The sequence below is a fragment of the Nanorana parkeri genome, unplaced genomic scaffold (assembly GCF_000935625.1).
Source record: "Nanorana parkeri isolate BGI_ZX_2015 unplaced genomic scaffold, ASM93562v1 scaffold160, whole genome shotgun sequence".
In the NCBI taxonomy this organism is placed as follows: Eukaryota; Metazoa; Chordata; class Amphibia; order Anura; family Dicroglossidae; genus Nanorana; species Nanorana parkeri.
The window spans coordinates 236397-260011 of record NW_017306428.1 but is presented as its reverse complement, the minus strand read 5'-3'; the positions used below and the strand labels follow the sequence as shown (position 1 = coordinate 260011).

The 23615-nt window shown below is 42.2% G+C and overlaps 1 protein-coding gene across 1 annotated transcript in view; it reads left to right on the top strand.

Annotated features, from left to right (window-relative positions):
- Positions 1–4357: 4357 nt before the first annotated feature.
- CNTLN (centlein) overlaps positions 4358–23615 on the top strand; it is a 228074-nt gene continuing 208816 nt past the window's right edge. Inside the window, exons 1-2 of the mRNA XM_018554459.1 lie at positions 4358–4482; positions 16557–16645. Coding sequence (XP_018409961.1) covers positions 4396–4482; positions 16557–16645 — 176 coding nt within the window. The 5' untranslated portion in view covers positions 4358–4395. The remainder of the gene's footprint in view (positions 4483–16556; positions 16646–23615) is intronic.

Here is a 23615-nt window from a genome sequence, read left to right as displayed (position 1 = left end):
TCGTAAATGCACGCATATTTCGAACGCCTAGGTGGGAACCCAGCCTAAAGGAGAACTATGAGGTGAGTGCTTTTCACTCACCTCATAGTTCTAACCGACCTGTGACATAAATGCACCAAGAAAAGCAAATATTAAAGATTCCCAAAGAAACGCACAATTTCATTGTTGATGATTTACTTTATGAATCCTCTGTCAGATGGATAACAATTTAGAAACAGGTAGGATTTAAAACATTAATATTCAGTTTGTGAACATTTCTTTAGTATGATGTATCATCAATGGTTGTATTAGTCATGAAACTTTATAATTTAGCAGCATTGTACCCATTCATGTGATTTACTGAGAGTTGAAAGAAACAGAATGTGACGCTGGGGTCTATAAAAAATGTGAAACCTCCTGTACCTTAAATTACATAGAAAATGTCAATATGGGACAAGACAATACTCTATATTTTACACGTGTATTGAAAGATGTAACTGTGACTTCCAATTCTTTAACATTCTGTTACTAGCTTGATTTCCATGTATTTTCTTACAAGTAAAATTGAATATAGATTTATATCCAAATAACTACTGAAATGACTAGAGATGTCAATTGGGGTCAGGGTCAGAAATGTAATCAGTTGAATACGCTGATGGCAACAAAAAACTATCAGTTTGCAATATTATTTATTGCAAAATAATAAATAAAGACATTGACAAGAAAGTATAACAAAGCAAATGATCTTCTGTGATTATAGCGTGATTTAATTTGCATACAGTCAAAGATGTAAATTTAAAATAAAAAGAACATTTACTTGCTCAGTCACTTTCTATAGATTTTGATTTAAATCCCAACTAAACTTTTAGCTTAAATCAGGTAAATGTATTCCAGGTATATCAAAATGGAAAGTGTGCAAAGTCTTACAATTTTTGTGTAGAAACAGCTGCAGCGTGAGGAGAAAAGTCTGTCTCCTGCCAGCACATTGAAGAGAAGGACCTCTCTGCGTAGAAGCAGTGAACTCTCTGCAGAGGACCGGCACACCCCGAGGAGTCAGAACTATTTTCACACAAAGATTGTTCCCTAGATTACTGTGGTTTTACCATATTAAAAGCAGGCTTTCAGACTTTGCCAAAATGGCAACCAAGGCCTGCAATTAAAAATAGCAGACAGCCTGCTATTGGCTATGGAATGCCCACTGACTGCTGTCAATCAGTAGCAGAGGAGACCTGATGGCAAACTAGTCCCTCAGCATTCCCACCAGACTCTGCCCACTGTCAGCATCATTGGTTGATAGGAGGCTGTTGGCTATTCAGCTGGTAATGTCTTAGCAACCAGTGACTCATCCCTGGCAGGGAGATTCTTCAGTTGACAGCGGAATGTAAACAAAGAGGCGGGGGTGCTGGCTGACATCATTACCCAAATATGTCCATATTTGGATAATGATGTCACCTAGCATCACCCACCACTTTGTTTACATTCAGCTGCAGGCTGGGGAATCTCCCGATCAGAAGTTAAATGGTGCTGCATACTTGTAATTGTCCTATAAATCAATGAACCATGAGTGGGAAGCCTGTTTAATCACAGGTCAAAAGCGTAGAGAGGGAGACCTATATGAAAGGGGGCATATAGTGGTTCGGTTCCTATGGTATATTTTGATTTCTATGGATCTAATGAGCGGTCCCTATGGATGTAGTTTCATCACGCACTGTGATTTATATGGTTGTTATGACTGGTTTCTATGAATGTAATCACATACAGTAATTTCTATGGATGCAATCAGTTGTTCCTATGGATATAATCATATATAGTGATTTTGTATAGCTGTAGTGGGGCTATATACAATGTACAGCAGGGTGACCTGTACACACGTTGACGCCCGAAACACATTTTGCCCGTGTGTGGGCACACGGGCCACCCAGAGTCCAGGGCGATCTCTACTATTGCCCGCATGCATTCCGCACTTCTGCAGGTCACTTTGCGCCAGAGAATTTGTTCTCTCCTGAGAGAAATACATATCGACCGCACACTCGACTCCACCATAACCCGGCGCTCGGGGCAACTACCTTTTTCGCCCGTCCCTACAACACAGTAACCGGCGCTTAGTGAGGTCAGCCAATCCCAGCTCCCTTTTGATAGCCGCCACAGAGACCGGGGATATGCGACGCTCTGTGATTGGCTAATATTGGGCTGCGTCTGCCTATTGGTTGAGCCTGGAGAGGCGGGCTGGACAAGCGGGGAAGTGTTGTGATGATCGTGGTGCCGTATACTTGTCACTACTGTGCAGACCTGATCCAGCACGGGACATCTTCATTACTTTATTACATGTATGTAGTCCTTTCCACCATTTCATTCCTGGGCACAGTGATTGTTTATGGAGTCAATTGCTGCAGTCCTCCCACCAAGCCTTGGGATCAGTGTTACTACCAGTTTATTGTTGTTTTTACTTTGATTTTCCTAAGCCCTATAATGACAGCTGTCTTATATATGTTTATTGAAGAGCTCATTCACACCAGCCTGCATGTTAAAACAATCCATTTCAGTGTGGGGGCTGGTGTCTGTGTATTGGGGGTGGTGTGCGGTGGGTATACACTGGGCAAACCCTTTATATACCAGCCATTAAATATATGCAGGCTTGTTCACATTAGATGTGCTTTAAAGTGACACTAAACTCAGGAGTTACATTTTAAATATGCATTCAAGTACCCTAACTAATAACAAAAATGTAGCTTATTTGTGTATCACACAGCTGTAGATCCTCAAATCATCTCTGAATTGGTGCTGACATTGTCCTTCCTTCTGGAGGGTGGCTACTTTTGCTCCCCATGGTCCCTGTGTGTGTGTTGTAATGTAGTCCACACTCCAAGCTCAATCCTGTGATGCACTACAAACTCAATGTAAATTAGATAACTAAACATGAGATTGTAGTCCATCACAGGATTGAGCTTGGAGTGGTGACTAGTGATGGGCTCGGGCGTGTTCGCAAGCGCCTCGTGCCGAGGCCGCCAGGAAGCCGTCAGCGTGCAGGGCCAATCACAGACACTGAGACATGTTCCTGGTCCGCAGCTGCAGAGATCGGGAAATGTCTCAGTGCCTGTGATTGGCCCTGCGCGCTGACAGCTTCCTGGCGGACTCGGCACGAGGTGCTTGCGAACACGCTGGAGCCCATCACTAGTTGTGACTACTTTACAACACACAGAGACCATGGGGAACAAAAGTTACTACCCTCCAGAAGGAAGGACAGTGTCAACATGAATTAAGAGATGATCCAGCATGGAGCCGACTTCCCGGACAATCAGGAAGCCGGGCGTCGAGTATCGATGCATCCCTAGTTTGTTGTGCTTTTGACTATTGCATAGAAAACAATATCATTTTGAAAGACAATATTGCCAGACAAAAGCCTTGTTTAAAAAGCAAAACAAAAACGTTTACACAGTGACCAGTTGCTGGAGTTTTGGGGAGGAATGTTGTCCCATTCTGGCCTGATATAGGATTCTATCTGCTCAGCAGTTTTCAGTCTTCTTTGTCGCATTTTTTGTTTCAAGAAGTGAAAAATATTTTCAATTGGCGAAAGGTCTGGGATACAGGCAGGCCAGTTAAGCACCCAGACTCTTCTTCTATGAAGCCATGCTGTTGTCATAGATGCAGTGTGTGGTGTAGCATTGTCCTGCTGGAATATGCAAGTCCTTCCCTGAAAAAGACAACGTCTGGATGGGAGCATATGCTGCTCTAAAACCTGGATATATCTTTCAGCACTGATGGTGCCCTTTCCAGATGTGCAAGCTGCCCATTCCATACGCACTAATGCACCTCCATACCGTCAGGGATGCAGGCTTTTGAACTGAGCACTGATAACAAGCCGGAAGGTCCCTCTCCTCTTTATTCCAGAGTATGCGGTACCCATGGCTGCTAAAAAGAATTTCATATTTTGATTAGTCTGACCACAGAACAGTTTTCCACTTTGCAACAGACCATTTTAAATAAACTTTGGCCCAGAGAAGATGGTCGGCGTTTCTGGATCATGTTCTGATATGGCTTCTTCTTTGCATGATAGCGCTTTAACTTATATTTTTGGATGGAACAGCGAGCTGTGTCCACGGACAGTGATTTTTGGAAGTATTCCTGAGCCCATGCAGTGATGTCCATCACAGAATCATGCCTGTTTTTAATGCAGTGCCATCTGAGGGCCCGAAGATCACGGCATCCAATATTGCGTTTCGGCCTTGTCTGTTATGTCGTTTAGTTGAAGACATACAATATGTTTGGGCTACTTAATTAGACAATAAAGATATTTCATTTGCAAATATGGTTTTAATTATGTATTTTATCTTTGTGTTTATTTATCTCTGTATTTATATTTTGCAGTTCATTTGTTGATGGAAACAATTTGTTTTGACCACATATAAGGCTGGAGAAATGGCTGCAAAGCAGAACATTCAAGAACATGTTCAACAACTTGAGGAAAAAATCGACAGCTTAACTGAAGAACTGTCCCAGTGTCAGGTATGCCATTAAAAAAAATTACAACTTTAGCTAACTAGCAGCGGTAAAAGCAAAAAGCAATGTTTTAAAGCCGTGGTTCTCAACGGGTGGGGAGCAACCCTTTGTTCAGCGGGTCGCTGTGTGCCTTCCACTGCACTAGGTCAGAGACTCCTCAGCCTCCCCCTAGCACAGCACTGTTGGCTCTCGCTCCGAGCATCCATTCAAAATATGCTGCCTGGCATCTGAGTGTCAGCTTGAGGTGGTGTGGGCTGGCTATATGGCCGAGAGGGAGCTCCATCTATACGTGCATTGCTTACTGCTCCCTTGTGTGTCTTGTAGAGGTGCCTGGAGCTCCGTCACAGCACAGCAACCCACACTGGACCCCAGGCTGAGGATCCACTTCAGTTCTTGTAAGGTAGGGGGACTGGGTGTATCTTAAAAAAACAAAAAATTAGTCTTTTAGACCCCTAGTGTCAGCTTTCCACTTCACTCGGGAATGACAGTGTGCTACTGAGGCAGCTAAATGTAAATACAGCATGCAGTGGCTGGGTGGCTTGGCTATTGCACATTACAATGGCAGGTTCTCCTTCAGGTCCTCCTCTACTGATTGACAGCAGGCTATTGCAATTCAAAATAGCCAATAGCAGGCTGGCTATTTTTCCCAGCCACTGGATGGGAGATTTGACACCGCCTTTCTACCGCCGGCCGAGGAGGGGGCAGGAGGCAGCAGGAGGGTGATGGGGCAGCAGCGGAGTCACAGAGGGGGTGCAACAGAGAGGCAGCGTTGGCACGGGGGGCACAAGAGACGCAGAATGGGCACTGGGGAGAGGCAGCACGGGAGCAACGGAGGCACAGGGAATGTAAAGGCACAGCGGCTGACAGGCACTGATACAGACGGGGAGGGAAGGAGACACAGACGGCTGCATTCAGCGGCTCCCACAGGGGAGGAGAGAGCGGTGGAGCAGAGCGGCGGAAGCAGCAACTAATCGCATAATCAACTAATTGATAATGAGAATCATTGACAATGATTCCCATTATCGATTATCATCGATTAAATCGATTAGTTGTTGCAGCCCTATTGCATTGTCTCATATCTAACGGATTTGTAGCTTGGGTTAGCATTCTTAAGAACAACACAGAAAGTGGGGCAACAAAAAAAAGACTGCAATATGAATGTTTACTGGTTATACGTTTAACCAGTTGCCGTCCGCCGGTTGTAAAAAAACGGACGGACGCCACTGCTGCATTGGCGGTTTGCCGTCTTCAGACGGCATTTTTTCTTTCTGCTTGCGTGCGCCCCCTAGCGGGCGTGCACGGGCTGAAAAGACCCATGCAATGCAAACACCCGTTACCGGTTGTTTCATATATAGACGATCGTCGGCTCTGTAGCCTGCCGATCGTCTCTATGTGCTTGTTTTTTCGCCCTCCAACGCCCCTCCCTCCCCCTTGTCCGTCTGCTGTCTGCTTCTGGCTAAACGTGGGGTCCGCGGAGGAAGAGGGGTCAACTCCGAAGTATCATCAGGAAATTCCAGCCAGTTGGGGACGTCCACAGAGTCCACATCTAGGAAGTGGAAATTGGAAGGTAGACTCGTCTCGCCGTATAATTAGGTGAAACGGGTGGCCCCAGCGGTATGTAGCAGAAGCAGAGCGAATGAGATCCAGCAAGGGACGAACCATACGTCTCATACGTAGAGTATGGCAGGAAAGATCCGGCATGATGCGGATGGTAGCTCCGTCAAAGTCAGAGGGGCCTTGTCTCCATGCTTGCCTGATAATTTCCTCTTTTACAGCGAAAAAGTGCACCCTGCACAGGACATCTCTGGGTGCTGATGGCGTGTGTAAGGTCATGCAATTCCTTCTTTAGGGCTGCAACAATGGAGGACGCCATGTTATCTAGGTCCCGCTTAGTGGGTAGGTGTGGCAGCAGGCCCTGTAGGCTGCCCGCCCCCTGGACGCCCGGACCCAGCGCGTGTGAGGGCAGAGAGGGGCCGGGCGGGGATTCCGGCTGTGGCATGTCCTGCATCTGGCTCGAGGGCCCAGGGCAGTCAGTCATGGAGTTCCCCCGGGTCAGGTGTCGGGAACACCGTGCTGCGTCACTGCACCTTACCCGACAGGAGACCGCCTGCCGAGGAGCGAGTGAGCGCCATCTTGGAGGTAGTCGATGTAGCGGGAATCGGGGACTGGCGGGCGAAAAAATCGGAGAGCGATGTAGGGAGGAGGTCACCATGAGTGCCGTGCGTCCTCTGATCCTTGGGCATGGAGAAAATTAGGGCATAAAGTCTGCTGAAACGTAGGTCCGGCCCGGTGACTGCAGAGCTCCCCTAAAGCGTGTGTTCACGGCGCCATGTCAAGACCACGCCCCCAGCTCATGAGTTTTGCTAAGAAAGCTGATAATGTAAATATTGGGACTCCCTCAGTTTTTGCAGTCTCTGAGTGCTTCTGAAATAAAGGAAAGGCCTGAGAGTCCCTGCATATAATTCAGATCATCATTTAAAGGAAAACTCTATTCTCTCTTACACAGTTGTCCCTGGAACAGATATCCCCTTTTAAAGATTTCCACTCTATCCTTCACCCAATCACTTATAATTGTAGATCTCCCCTTACTCAATTTGGGTGAGCGTAGTCAGCAGAACGAATGGAGAGGGTGAATCTCTCCAGTATCACTAGATGAAAAGTAGAAACATTCCGCTTTGTGCACTGTCAGTGACTGGACAAAGGGATTCCTGTGGATCCTTGGAAGAGCGTGGTGTCTTTCCCTATAAATATCAACTTTGTTCCTGTGTTCCTATGTCTGTTTGAACCCTTCCTGTTTACAGACGTCACTTTGCCTTGTGATTCAGTACTTTGCTTTGGTTGCCCGCTGGCTTGACAGCTGTTGGTATACCATTCCTTAGACTATGTTGCTTGGGGCAGCAAAAGCCTACCATTGGTGATGCAGATAGTTTGTACCGATCCACGAGTACTTTACTGTTATTTACAGGATTTATATAGTGCCAACAGTTTGGGCAGCACTTTACAAAATAAAGGGAGACAGTAAAGTTTCAATACAATTCAAGACAAAAGGGGCAGGAGGGCCCTGCTCGGGAGAGCTTACAATCTAAAAGGGAAGGGCAGGTGATGCAAAAGGTAGTAAGTGCGTAAGGATGAGTTGGTCAAGAATGTAAAACTTCAGTTGTTAGGTGGAGGTGGGATAGGCCTCGCTGAAGGTGACTTTTCAGGGATTGCCTAAAGGCAGACAGAGTAGTGGATAGCTGTAAAGATTGGGGTAGGGAGTTCCAGAGCACTGGAGAAGTCCTGGATGCGAGCATGGGAGGAGGCGACAAAGTATAAATTAAAGAAATTTAAATGATAGCTAATTGGGTTAATATTTTTACTACTCTATAAGCTTATCCCCCTAATATTTTCCTTTTTTTTTGTCCATTTTTCGCTGTCATTTATAGATTTTCTTAAAAGAAAGCACAGCTCTTAACCTACATATAATTTATTGTGCCATGCAAAACCTTGGTTTCTAGTTGTGAAAAGGTTAACAGTTATGTGCTATTTATAGAAAAGCAGCAATAATTACGTTTTTGTAGACATTTGGACTGTTGAAATACTTTTGTAGTGCTTACAGTAGTACCTTTTGAACCTTGGTAGTTCCCAGTTTCAAGAAATAATGGCTGTTCTATTGGCAAGGTCCTATTTTACGTATCCCCTGCTTTCTTAGCGTGAACTATTGAGTAAACAGGTAGCTGGCATAAGTCATTACAAAGAACGTTTCTCATTCTTCCATAATCAGAATGTGCAAGAAGACGTCTGTGATCTCAATCTTCCAAACTTTCTTTAAACTGCCAGTGCCTGAATAACAATCCGGTCTCAGTGGTACGGCTGCGTGTCTAAGCGTCCCTCTTTTGTCAGTTTCCATTCCACAGAAACTCCTTCTGTAGCTGCATCCATTATTAATGGGGACAACACAAAGGGAATTTTTTTAAATGGAAATGATGAAAGGGAAATGTTCTCTCATTTATTATAATTCAATATGATGATGCGGCTGGAGGATGAACTGCTGGATCTGCTGGTAGTGAGTGACATATTCACATTGCTATAGTTTGTCTAATAGAGTGGGTTTTATCTGCAACGCGTCTTGTGTTTATTTCTGTACCTAGATAAAGCATATTCTCTTGCAAATAATATTATTCAAGGACTTTTGGAATCATTTGCTATAGTGTACATCAAATTGTTGAAATGTAAAAAAAAAAACTTTATTAGCATCTCTGTTTTCCATATCTTCCCTTGCATGGTAAGTATGCAATTGTATTCATATAGTAGGTACAAAAAAATATGTTCCCCTAAAATATAGCAGGTAGATTTAGGGAGACATATGAGGGGTTATCTATTTTTACTATTTTCACAGGAATAAAATACTTTCAGGTATGTTGAACAATAAGTAACCCTATGCTGACTATTTTGATTGCTTCCTAAGGGTAAATAAAATGTGCTCTTTGCACTGTTTGAAAACAAATGTATATTACGTTTGATTGTTCTTTAGGTATATGAGTAAATTAATCTTAACCACCTCCCCTATGCAGCATTTTTTAAAACATTTTTGTTCCTATGTTAAAATCTATAGTTTTGGCTAGAACATTATTTAAAACCCCCAAACATGTACAGGTATTCCTCACTTAACGACCCAGTTCCGTTCCTACGACCAGGTCATTAAACGGATTGGTCGTTAAGTAAGGAACTCTATACAGTGCTGTGCTGCATTAGTACAGTACTGTATAGCATTGCAGAAGTACAGTACCGAACAGTGTACTGTACATCGGGCAATGAAAATACTTACCGGGACCCGCAGTGAAGATCGGAGGACGTCACTTCCCCCGGCGACACGGCGCACTGACGCTGACGCGCAAGGTCGGAGGTCGATCGGCGGTCCGTCGTAAGTGCGAGTGGTCGCAAAACAGGTAAGTTGGTAAGCGAGGAACATCTGTATATGTTTTTAAAAGCAGAGACCCTGTAGAATAAAAAGACAGTATCTGCAATTTTTTATCTCGTGCAATATTTGTTTATGAAACCTATAGTTTCAGGAAAGATACACTAAAATGAGTTTTAATGCACAAACACAATATAGTTTCCATGTTTTTATATAAAATAAAAGATGGGGTTATGGCGAGTAAATAGATAACCAAATATGTTAAATCTCAAAACTGTGTGTGCGTCTGCAAAACCTCCCAAAAAATATGGTACCCAAAGTTATCAGTAGGCAATGTTTTAAAGTGACACTAAGCTCTGGAGTTAATCTTAAAAATGCATTCAAGTAACTTAAAAGAGAAGTATGGGTAAGTGTTTTTCCCCATAGTTCTCTTATGGGTCACGGGAGGACAGATACTAGCGTCCTCCCGTGACCCAAAGCTCAGTATATAGCGAGCTACAGCTCGTGGTATACTGAGACCGCCACAGCCGGGACGGATCCCGACAATGCCGTCGAGATCCACCCAGTTGTGTGAGTGACAGCTGGCTCTGCCTATCTAGAGGCAGATCCAGCTGTACCCTCCCCCGTCAGTTCCTCCAGTCAGCGCTGAAGGAGCGTGGAGGGGGAAAATCCTTGCAGGGAGACATGACTGACAGTCACTGCTCTTTGCAGGGAGATGATCGAGAAGTGAGCGAGCAACAGTTTGCGTTCACTCACTTCCCCATCTACTGAGCCGACGTGTGACAGTTTAATTGTCACACATCGGCTCCAACTATGAGGATGAGTGATTTTCACTCACTTCATAGTTCTCCTTTTAATTATTGACACAAATGTATCTTATTTGTGTATCAGTCAGCTGTAAATCCTCATATCATCTCTTCTGGAGGGTGGCTACTTTTGTTCTCCATGTTCCCTGTGTGTGTTGTGAAGTAGCCACCACTCCAAGCTCACTCCTCTGATGGACTACAAGATCACGTTTAATTAGCTAATTTGTATTGAGATTGTAGTCCATCACAGGAGCAAGCTTGGAGTGGTGACTACTTTTCAACACGCACAGGGACCACGGGGAACAAAAGTAGCCACCCTCCAGAAGAGATGATATGAGGATTTACAGCTGACTGATACACAAATAAGATACATATTTGTTAATAGTTTAGGTACTTCAATGCATTTTTATTAGTTTAGGTACTTGAATGCATTTTTAAGGTTTAACTCCTGAGTTTAGTTTCACTTGAAATGCCTTTTTCAGCTCGTCAGTTTAGATTTAACCATAAATGAGGGAATTAGAATTCCCATATGTGTTGCATAGTTGTTTACATACCCGCGTGAGCCTTTCATGCACATGTGTATGGGGCAATAAGGGTGCTATTAATTTTTTATTTATTTTATCAAAATTTATTTGTTTTTTCTCTCACTTAGCCATGGTTATCCGATCCATGTCAATTACAATGAGTGATGTCCAAAAATGTAGACCCACCGATGCAACGATGCTGCCCTGTTGCTCCTCCTGTTACAGATGACAGATCCCTGGCACTAGCTGCTGGAATGTAAACAAAGCACCAGGGAACCTGGGTAATGTCATTATGTCATGATCACCCAGGATCCCAGCCAGCTTGTTTACGATTTTAAAATAAAACACTGCAGGATCTGTCATTTAGAAGTGGTAGTGACACCACCGCTAAATGACAAACTTCTAGCTACATCAGATGCAGGCTTGGGTGGACAAACTGGCCAAATATGTGTGGTTAGTTCGCTTCGTCTCTTAAAGTGATATTAAAGGCTATTCCCCCCCCCCCCCCCCCATCAATATTAGTGTAAGGACTTACCTTAAATGATGCCTCTTAATCCGATCATCTTCTTTACTGTCCTTTTCAGCTGTCCCTGCAGCGCTGATGCGGGTCTCCGATCCAGCACTGACTCCTCTGTCCTCCTCTTCTCTGATGTCCCACGGAGTCAGCGGGTGCACGCTGCTTCATAGACTTACCTTGTGTCTCTCCTCGTCTCCCGGCCGAACATCTGAACTGCGCATGCGCCCACCCCAAGATCCTTTGCCGCCGCCTCAGACTCTTCAGATGTTCGGACGGGAGCGCACGGCGAAGACACAGGTAAGTTTAAACCTATTTCAAAAGGTTTTTTTTCTTCACGTTTTTGCATATATCTACTGCTTGTTTAATAACCCTTTAACTGCAAACAGGTTGGGTTTGGATCAAACTTGTTATCAATATGTACCCGAAGTTTATCCCATCACAGTATGAAGAAGATTTGATGGCACCCATGTAGACCTGAGGGGCTCCGGGGATGTTTGTTTTGAGTGTAGAAAACTGACTTTGCAGTTTTTTCAGGCTTGGTAAATCGTGGTATGGATCCCAAAGCACTTCAACCTACATGAGTCAGTGCTTCAAATCCTATTGATACCATGACAGGACACCATCCTGTCACATCATAAGTGTGTGTGTGTGTGTGTGTGTGCATTTTTTTTTGGTAGCAGGCATAACATTGCTAAAATGTTTTTATTTTCCATAAAGGATTGGTGTTGCAGTCTTCATATTTGTGTGTGTGTGGTGTGTATTATACTATATAACACTATATGGTAAATTATATACGTATATGTTATTTATATTTACTTGCCAGCACAGCGGGCAAGGCTAATGTTTTCTCTTCTGCTGTGCTGCTCATAAACTTCTGGTGCACAGACCTGTGTTCTGATCAGCAGGCGTGAAACAAGTATGCTCGACAATCCTTAGGTACGCTGCAGATTGATTCCTTGCAGGCATGTACAGCTGGAAATCCTGCTTCCTGTGCCAATTTCAGGCAAGATGTGTAGCTTTCTTTCAAAAGATGTTGTTTGGCTCCCGCAACCATTCAGGGAGCAATTTTAGCGTCTCTATTAATTGTGCCAGGTTGTTTGAAAAGCTGTTTAATAATTAAGTGAAATAAATACTTCAATGCCAGAAATACTAAGGATGCCCATTCACAGCCAGCTTAGTGTATTGACTTGTAAAAAAGCATTTAACTAACTTTTGATTAAGATAGCTGGAATTGCTTCATTTATAGTGGTAGCACATGCTGTACATGAAGTTTGGATGAAGAATAAAGTACATTGTCACATCTGGAAAGACAGTTCAGCAAAAACAATTCATTTCAGAAGGCTTTATTTAAGCATTTTTTTTCTCTTAATTTGCATCACACTTCATTCAGTAATTAGTAATATACAGTACATGGTATGGTGCATGATACCTAGATAGATTGAGGTCCATTCAAAAATACAGAATTTCTTCTGATTGAAAGACTAGATTTCCCTTTTCTTCTTGTTGTTGTTTTGAATATTGCTGTTAGTTTAGTTTGTGGTTTGGGAGTCACTGACTTGAACAATTGATTTCCCCTGCCCTCTCTTTTATTAAGCAAATGAAGAGTAGGATTGAGGAATTTGAAGAAAGTCATTTTGTTTGCTTGATCTATATCATCTACCTCCTTAGGCTGCATGGTCCCAAGTTTTGGTGCATTGTGCATTCTGTACTTTTCAGGCCTGGTGTTGCATATAAACCTAAGTGTCACACTGAGAGACTGCGCCCATGCTTTTTCACCTACTTGGAATGCGCTCGGCTTCCTTAGGGAAGTTTACAAAGGCCTACAGTACTGTGAACAGTTCAGGTTCACCAGCAATGTACGCTGAGAGAAGTATATGACCTAGCAGATGGAAAAAGCTTAACAGTCTTTGGTCTACTAGTGATTTTGTTTTTCTAGCAGACATTTGGACAATGTGGGGCATATGTCAATAATAGTTGAAGGAATTAAAGTAGATGTAAACCTAATGACAAAAATCTCATATCATCTCTGATATGTTCGTTTAAAGCAGCGGTTCTCAACCTGTGGGTCGCGACCCGGTCGGGGGTCGAATTACTATTTGCCAGGGGTTGCCCAGGAGTCTCCTGCTATTAGATAGTGGCTCCCGGCCGCCCCGGGAGAGAAACACTTTCTCCCGAAAAGGTTTACTCTGCCCGACCGAGCAGAGTAAACCTTTCCCTGCGATCATCTTTTTTTTTTTCCTGACATCGGGGGCTGGCGGCGGCCGTAAGTCAGAAAAAAAACTCCCCATAGGAATACATAGCTAGATTCCTATTGGCTATTTCACTTTGCATTAGCCAATAGCAAACTAGCTATTGCACCTGCCCTCTGCTGCTGCCAATCAGCAGTGTGGGACCTGAGGTTCTCCATCAGGTCCTCTTCTAGTGATTGACAGCAGCAGAGGGCGGGTGCAATAGCTAGTTTGCTATTGGCTATTGCAAAGTGAAATAGCCAATAGGAATCTAGCTATGCATTCCTATGGTGTTGTTGTTTTTTTTTTTTTTAAATTATTCTGACGGCGTACGTGGCTACGGAAAGAACATTCAAATTTGTAAGGGAACAAGGGATGCCAGGTATAGCCAATCTAGCTGTGCATTTAGTAAGCATAAGATCTGCAGCACTAATAGGACAAAAACATCCTTGGGATGCTGAAATTCATATACATTCCTTACTACATCTTCCCAGTAAGAGTAGATTGACTCATATGGCAACAACTAATTAATCTGGTTGCTGGGTTTGCTGGGGAATATCACTGAATAAGCAGGCTAATCTCAACAAATAGAAAAACATGTTCTACAGCAGTGGTTCTCAAGCTGTGGTTCGCTGTGTGATTTCTGCTGTGCTAGGTGAGAGTCCTCCTCAGCTCTCTCCTAGTGCAGCAGTGTCCGTTCTCCCGCCACGCTGCCAGATGTCGCTGCAGCAGCTGGGTCATCCCTAAATGTTACCGTTGGGAGTCACCACAACTTGGCAAATGTTACCAAGGGGTCCCGGCCTTAGAAATGTTGAACCACTGATTTTAAAGCCTCACTTTCAGTCCTACGTGGTTTTACAGGTTCCTCTCTTGTACTGAAATTGCTTACTCTGATTTAACTGAAAACTGTCAGCTTCTCGCAATGTGCATAAGAAGCTTCAGCAAGTGAGATCGAGCCCATCTAAATTCCTGGCTGGAGGATGTTCAGTGTCATCTAACCCTTTCCTCTCCAGCCTTTACTGTCCCTGGCTTGCTACTTTTATTAGTTGGATTTCAGATGGAAGCATCACATTTGGGCATTACCTTGGGTGGTCTACGTGCAAATGCAGTCTGCCTAGGAACACCCACTTCTCCAGATTTACACTCTCCAATTACGGCATTTGGTCCTTTTAAGGGCCAGCCCACTGCTTGCAAAAAGGGCTGAGGGATTTTTGAGGCAGGGTGCTGTGATTTTTTTCAGAAAGCTATGTACAGCACCCTGCTTGCCTCTCCCACCAGCCATGATCTTCCTGCATTGCAAGAAGTAGAGAGACCCAGTTATGACATCGCTAGGTCTAAAATAAAGTATGACATGAAAACTGCAGGGTTTTATTTAAAACATGTATTAGCATGTTAATGGGGGATGGGGAGGAATCAGGGAAGGCAACATTATACGCAGATTAAGTTTCAGTTGCTTTAAATCTACAGCTTTCGTTAAAATGTCACATGTGCTGCCAGTAGACATTACAACCACTTACTTTGCTGGCTTGTTCATTTGTTGTCCCTATCTAGATTTACTCTCACTTCTGGTCCTGCTGATAACTGTTTCACCAGACACAGCATGAGAGGATATCTGCAACAGGGACACAGACAAATAAAAATTGGCCTTCACATACTCTGCTTTAGAAAAAAAATAAAACATATCTGTCTGGGTTTCTATTGGAGAGTTACCCTCAATTCCTGTCAGCAAACATGTCACCAGGACAGGAAATTAGGGTAAATCTAGCAGAGCTCCGGATAACAGTAAAACCTGACAGAGGTTCTAATCCTTCCCCACACTATCCAAGCTAGGGAAAGATGTAGAGGCTGGCTTTTTAATGCTCAGGATCCCATTTACTAATTACTTTGCATTAATATTGCATAAAGATTATTCCCTTTGGTATTCCCCCTGGGATATTTTGCAGAGTGGTATGCCACTCGGTGGACCCATAGATTCTGCAGAACTCAGTGTTTAGCTTGTTGCCTTTTGGCCGAGAGCTTTGACAGCACAGAGCATTGTGATTTGGGGTGGGGGCACTGCCCCACCCCACCGCTAAAGTCTCTCCTGCTGTTATCACTCTCAAGGGCCCATTTTTTAAACTTAATAGCTGGGTCCTACTTTGTGTGTCAGCAAAGCTGGCAGTGGTTCCTGGTACACTGTGTGGGATTTGGCTGTCAGATTGACAGCTGACCGCTGCAGATTACTAGTTAGTTTGACAGTCAGATCCTTCTCCTCCTATTGGGGCGCTGAGCAGCTTCTGTATGAACAAAGACTGTAAACAGGATTGCAGTCTTTCATCTTAAAGGAATGCTTATGTGGAAATCGGAATATTGTCCGTTGCTGATTAACCCTTATATAAACTGTGATTCGTTTTTATTAACTCATTCATTCCCTTTGCCTCTTCTTTTTTTTTTTCCTTTTCCTTTTTTAAAACTGTTTCTTCATTTGTTTTGTAGCGTCAAATTAAAACAAAAATGCTGACTTTTAAACAAGCCTCTATTTTATTTCACCATGCTTTGTATTCGAAATATAATGTTAGTAGCTATATAACAGGGGGCCAATTAAAAATACAGTTTGCACTTTTTATCAGCTTTAAGCAGCCTTAGTTCCTAGATAGAAGAATACATTTAGTTAGCCTAGTGTGAATGAAAACCTAGCTCTATTTCACCATACTCTAGCACTAAATCCATGCTGGTTTAACCATGGCACAATCCCCATTCTATTTTGTTTTTCATGGACCAAAAACTGACATACCAAGAACACTGCATCATTGCCTTAAATACTTGCATCCAATTTGGTTGTGCTGCCCACAGAAAGTGTCCGCAGCCATGATATTGATGGTTACTATCTTGTCCTAATTGGCACAGAGCTCTTGCATTATATATGCCACAGTAGGGACAATTAGAAGTGGGCCATGTACGTTAGCAATCGTTTGCCAGCGACATGATCGCTTAGAGGGCACTCACCTGCTCCTAAAAAATTAGCTTTTATGTACTAAGTATTATTAGTTTCATTCTTAGAAATGTTGTACTGCTCTTTAAGTATCCTTTGTTCTTTCTACATGTTTATATACTGTTTTCTTACTTTAGGCTGACAAAGAATTTGTATGGTCATTATGGAAGCGTCTTCAAGTGGGCAATCCAGACTTAACACAAGCTATTTCCCTGGTGGTTGAGAGGTAAGGTCATTAAGAAAAATGTATACATTCAGCATTATCTGTGCTCACAATAATTTTCATGTTCACATATTAGTTATGGAAGCCTTTTTTATTGACACCTTACACCAAAATTCAAGGAAGAAATGACCACTAAACACTTGAGCCATCTGTCACAGTTCAAACTAAATTGCTGTTGCTCAGAAGAAAGAATAATCCCTTTGATCCTTTCAAACCTTTGAAACTGTTCCTGAAGATCTCTTTTTTTTTTAAAAATGTGTGAGATTTCTGATCAATATTTAACTCTTGATATTGTACTGATGTACAGACAGAACAGAAACTGCAATTTATAATAATCTGCTTTTTGTATTTATTAGTACACTATAATCAGGGCTTGAAACATTTTAGGGTGTATCACCAGTCAGTCATAAATTTCACCAGTCAGCATGACCGGACTATAGCCTTGCAATTTATGTTAACACTTTTTAGGGACAGATAGAGTTTTATTTTGGTGGTATATAATCACCACTGGGGGGGTTTTATTTTTTACTATATAATTTAAAAAAGTACCGTAGATTTCGGAAAAAAAAAAAGTTTCCCTACGTTATGTTATAAAACTTCTTTTCTTACCCATATTTTTGGTAAAATATAAAAGACGGGGTCACGTCGGGTAAATAATAGAAAAATGTCACCAGCACACCATAAGTTGAAAAAGCAAAATATTTTATTGCCAATAGCTGTATCTCATTGGCAAGCGCTTTCTGGGCCTCGCAGGGTCCCCTTCATCAGGCTTAGAGATAGAGTTATCTATCTCGCGACGGTCGCGCTGATATGTAACGTGTGGCACAATAGGCGCAATCATCTTTTTCACACATAGGTGCACCCTGCGCATGTCTGCGAGTGTATGTGGGGGGCGGGGACTTAAAAAAAAATTCTACTCTTCTTTAATTTTTTTTATTACTTTTTTTTTTTACACAACTTTATTGCTATCACATAGGGGGGTAAGAAGCCCCCTATGTGATAGCCAATTTACATGACAGGTCCTCCTTATGGAGACATCAGGGGTCTCCAAGAGAGCCCCAGAGAAGCTGATGAAACAGAGATCTGCTTCACTAGCTTCTCCAGCTGGAGAGTGACAGCAGAATGCGGACGTGATGTAGTATACATCACTTCCTGCATTCGGGGACGGAGAGGAGATCAGAGGGAGATCGTGTCCCGAACACCCTTTGAACTCCTTTCACACAGCAGCCATGCCGGTCCCGGCCGCACCGGGCACAGCGGACCTCGGGACCGGCAATGGCAGTGACAGCTGCTGCTAATACAAGCGATCAGACGCCTCTAGAAATGTCCTATTGCTTGAATGTAAAGCTCCCGGCCGGCCGTGTAATTACAACGTTACTTTACAACATTACTCGTCGGGCTCCGCTGTCCTCTCGTCACAGACGAGAGGACGACCTGATCTTTCAAGTCCTGACTATAATTGTTACAATCCTAATATAATTGTTTGTATCCCCTACCTTCTCTGCTCTTATGTTTACTTTTGTATTCTTGTTTTGCTTGGTATCATGCATGCTTACTTACATACGTTTTTCTTTACAAAAGGTTTATTGAGTTTTGAGTTATAGAAGCAAAAGTAAAAGAATATACTTCAACGGTATATACCCCATTCGGCAAACAATAATACCCAAGAATGCATAGTGCAATGCAAAGTAACGACTAAGCAACGGTAACATCCACGAGTTTAGAAAAGAGGCAATTTCTTATATGCTGTTTTTGAGGGCAACTCCACTAAAAGTGTATCAAAGATGAGACCACTGTTTGTATGATCTGCCACCTCCTGATAAAAGCGCCAATTAATACTGTGACATGTGGGTTTATCTTCCTGGTTGCTGAGATTTTCCGCACACATATCTGGGCATAGGGCAGACCCATGGAAGAGAGAGGTAGAAATGGATGGATAACTTGGATTAGGACTTTAAAGTTATATATATACGTGGAATAGGAGAATGAAGTGGCTGAAATGCACACAATATACTCACTACTCTGTGTGGGTGATGCATTGTTAGTAGCGTTTTCTTTTAAAATATCATGCAAATCCATGTATACCATTTCAAGTGCAAAAAAAGACTGTCAATCAACCATCAAAATTGTAACATTAGTTGTTGAAATGTGCTTATAGTTTCTGGGTTGCCTAAATTCAGTGTTTAGAGCACGGTGCGCACACATATCGGTGTATTGTATTCCTCTGTGTAGTTATATTGAATATTCAGAAATTAATAGAAAAATAAGATTTGTCTTTGCTGTGCAAATGAGCAAAAGCCGTAGGGACATGTGAAAACCTCCAGGTATTTCTACCAAGCCATTGTAACAATCTATAATGTACTTTCCAACTACTTGAAAGACTATTGATCTTTGTAATATGCAAACAGGGTCACTTGTTTTCTTTGTTGCTGTGTGATTCTATCACAGAAGTAGGTAACAAAAAGAGCTTGCTTAAATCCACCTGGACTAATCTTCTGCACAGGATGTGTTCAGGGTAGTACTCGGCTCAGCCCCATTCATCTCATATCCTAATTTGAGCAATATGTGACAGTGTGCTCTGTGCATCTGTGAATAGTCATTTACATGTTCCTAAAATGTATTGTTTTAATTATTGAGTTATTCCTTTAAACTTTTGTCTTGCTCCATATTTTTATGCTTTTGATATTTTATGGCATGGCAGAAAGTAAATATTTTGTAAAAGGTATACAGTATGTTCCCTTATGTCTTTCGAATTTAGCACTGTCCCTAAAGAGAACTGGTCAAATGTCTGTGTACAGTTAGAGTGGCCATACTTATTCCAACAGTTAAAGCAATGTTTGTTTAAGCAGGGTTTGTGATGATATGATGATTACTGGGCCATGTAGGGTTTCCATAGAAGTATATAATGTACATTACATAACAGAAACCCTTGCTTTCACACAAAGATGTTCCAATTTGCTGGAAAATTCCTTTACTGGTGGGTTCTATTTTTCCTCTTCTGTGGGGTAACAGGAAGGAAACTTACTCCACATTTTCCATAGTCGCCCTTCAGTCAAATCAGGGGTGATATTGAAGTTAATCCCCAAAGTTTTGGCATGCATTGTGAAGAATTTAATAGCAGAAGCACCTAGTTAATCAAATTTGTGTTGCTTGTCTTTGAGTGGTCATGACCAGGTAAGAGGAGAAAAGTGGACAGCCGTCTAAAGAAGATAACAAAAAAGTGCATCTGGTGTATAAAACATTTTATAACTCATTATAGTTTAATTTGCTCAGTAAAGAATGAAACCTGGACAACATACAATAAGTGGGAATTCCCCTGTCTTAAAAAGCTACTAAATTGTTATAAAATTCTTTCACTTAATAGCTAAATTTAAGGCAAAATCTATATCCTTGATTCCAAAGGTCAGATATGGACTTTATTTTCTTCCCATGAACATAGCTGTAAATCACAATTTTTCCCCCTCCATTCAAAGTTATGAAGCTAAGTAACTACCTTGCTAAATATAAACTAGATTGTACTGATTGCTGAGGGGATGGATCCTAGAATTATAACTAGGAAATATTTCTTCTCTTGTCCAAACGGGTACTTAAATATGTTATCTAAAAATATACCTAAAATGTATTTTCTTTTTTGCTTTAAATGCCAATATTTATCTTTTTAGTATGTTATATTTAAAATAATATCTTTTTACGCTGCAGCTATACTTGCTATCGTATTGCTGAGAGATCTAGCCACATACTCGCTCTCACATAGCCAATGGAGACCGAGTTGGTGAGAGGGCTTTTATTGTAACTCCTGTCCATCACCCTTGAGATGGTAACAGAGACTAGGAGGATACAAGGTGGTAACAGTTCAGGGGCTACAGACTCGGGCACCCTAGACCCCCTGTATGCATTACAGGAGACTGTAATGACACAGACAGTAACTGAATGCATCAGAAACTTGAAGTAAGGCTCATGATAGCTTGAGTCAGGATGCAGACTGAGGTCAGGATCAGGCAGACAGACAGCAGGTAATACCAAAGCAGTAAACTGCAAGCAGGGTCACAAGAGAGGCTGTGGTCAGGATCAGATAGACAGCAGGAGGTACCAAGTCAACAGACAGCAAGCTGGGGTCAGCAACAGAAGACAGAGATGCAAGAGCAGGTCAGGAGGCAAGCCAAGATCATAATCGTAGGGTGAGTTTGCAGGTCACAGGAAAAGCTGAAGACCAATCCGCAACTTCCTCAAGCCATTTTTAAATGGGCTGAGTGGCGTCAGTGCTAGTGCTGGATGTACATGCTTGTCTGAACACATGAATGTGTGGTCAAGGCCTTAAGTGATGGACTCCGATCAAGCATGCACTCACACTGGTTCTCGTGCATGGTGGCAAATTTGACCTTCCTGACACTGGCATTCACCCTCTTATACTAGAGCTGCACTATGATAGGCCATTTCTAGTTGCTAAATGGTGCTACTAAAATTGCTAGCAATTAATTGCAAGGATTCGTAATTTATTGCAAAACGGATGGAACAAATGGCTCTCTATAGTGTTAGCTATACAAGTAGCATCTTGTAGCGATGATTCACACATGACTAAAGCATTGTGCAATCATCTGGGATTGATCACTACTATGCACAATGATTCCTGCTCCTTGAGGTTCAGGTTTCCTTTCTTCAGCTGGTCCCCTGAACATTGGCCCTGATATTTGGTTTTAGGAGGTTCCGTTTTCTTACATGGCCCTATGAAGCCCCCCTTGGGTGTGCACTCCAAGCCGGCAGCTCTGTGTATGCGCACATGAACATAGAGGTGAAGCCTAGGATGGTTAGCCACTCCTCACTCCTAATCTAGAGATTGCTCTGTCCCTTGTGACCTGATGGTCAGCACGTGTGCTCCCTGCCAGGAAGTTTGCAAGTGAACACTACATAAAGGGAGCATACAATACTACTTTAAAATGGGCCTGCCAAGTCAAAAAAGTTACTAGACTATAGTGCCTTGACTGAGAACTAGAAATCTGCCAACTTCAGAAATAAGCCACACTTCTGCAATTTACATTGTAACATGCAGAGGCTCTCTGTATGAGTGTTGACTGGGAGGGGTAAGACATAGCTTTAGGCCTGGTTCACACCTGTGCGTATTGCATAAGCGCGTCACACGCGCGTTTTCGTCCCGGAGTTTGGTGCGTTTTCATGTGCGTTTTTAGTGCGTTTTTTTACATTAGAAACGCGCGTTGCACGCGCGTTTTGAAGCGTTTTGGAGCTATAGGTATGAAATTATAGGTATGAAATTAATTGCACTAACGCGCTACAAAACGGACCAATACGCATCAAAAACGCTTCGGGACCTTTTCAAGCGTGGCCCGTTTTGTAGTGCGTTCGGGACGGACGGAAATACGGACAGGTGGGAACTATACCATTCACTTCAATGATTTTTACATTTTGGTCCGTTTTGTAGTGCGTTCATCGAGCGTAGGACGCACTACAAAACGGTCAGGTGTGAACCAGCACTTAGAAGGTTCATAGCCTAGCATATAATTGTGAATTGTGTATGGCGGTCTCCGGTTTTGCGCATAAAATTATTTGATTAATAACTAATGTACTCGAAACATTTACAAGATTTACTTAAAAAGCTGATGGAGTAGCCTAGGGCTGGATATATAACCTTTTTTCAGTTGTCTATAAACTAACATAAACTAACTATGTTCCTTGTTTTTTCAAAGTGTCAGTTTGTAGAATAAGCAGACTAGCTACAGAATTTTACATTAATTTGGCTAACCACTAGGTTAAAACTCCTCCTTTTTTCTTTAATACAAGTTCATCCCTGATCTTCTGAGGACTCTCCCTGCTAGCACTAATTAAGAGTGACTTATCTAGACAACCTTTGTCACTCTTTGGGCTTTCTCTGTAGTAGGAACACAGAAGGCATGCTCAGGAGCTGCGATCTTTTGTTTACCTTTCAAAATTTTTGTTAGTCTTATCGCAGTGGAGCAAACCTTAACAAAATACATCTTAAAAAAGAGGGGAAAAAAAACACAGAATAGTCTGCATTTTAAGTGGTACAGCAGCAATTGTGTATATCCAATGAAATGTTAATATTTCATTTCATTAAACATTCCCCTAGCATCAAACACAAGTCAACATTCCATGGAGAAGTGAAGCATTATGCAGCCTGCATGTGTGCATATCTGCATATCGGAGCACAAAATATTGACATGATAATTGCAGTCAAGCCTGAGTGAACAGTGGCCACTGGGATTTCAGCTGGTGTTGTACCAACTGGATGGCTGCTCAGGACACAGTTTGAAATTCAAGGTGCAAGTTAGCACTTTATTCAGCACAGGAAGGCATCATTTAAAATTCCTCAGGGGATACCCTGGTGGAGCGCAGATGTTAAAGCAGTCTGTTCACAAATGCTGAGTTTTTTTTTTTTTTGTTAAACACCATTGAAGATATAGATGTGTGTGTATATAAAAAAGCTCATCATTTTAGATGACAAGTTGATATTTTATTCAGTGGCATTGTTGACATTTGATAATTTTATGGAAGTGTTTACACATGAGTTATTAACTGTGCATCAGAATTTTTGATTGAATAGAGTGAAGGTTACTTACATTGTGTTGTGTAACCTCTGTTTATTAACATAGTAAAGGGGGTCTTAGGGCTTTACAGTAAATTAACATGTTCATACAACTGTTTTAAGTTAGAGAAGGGCAGTTTTTTTTTTTTTTTTTACATCAAAAGCTGGTTAGTGTCAGATGCATTGTGTGTATTCTTGCATTTCTTTTTTATGGTACTTCCTTTCGTTTTAGCAGGGTAATGTTTGAGAGACCATTACGGAATTTGTACTTATTATGTTGCTTTTACAGTGCTATCATTTTATTTAGGCTTCCAGTAATGAAAGTTCTGTTCTGTGTCCACTTCCATCTTGAGTGCACCTCTAGGTCTTTGTTGCAATAAATACAAGTTGGTAGGTGTTCAATCTACATTGTGAAAC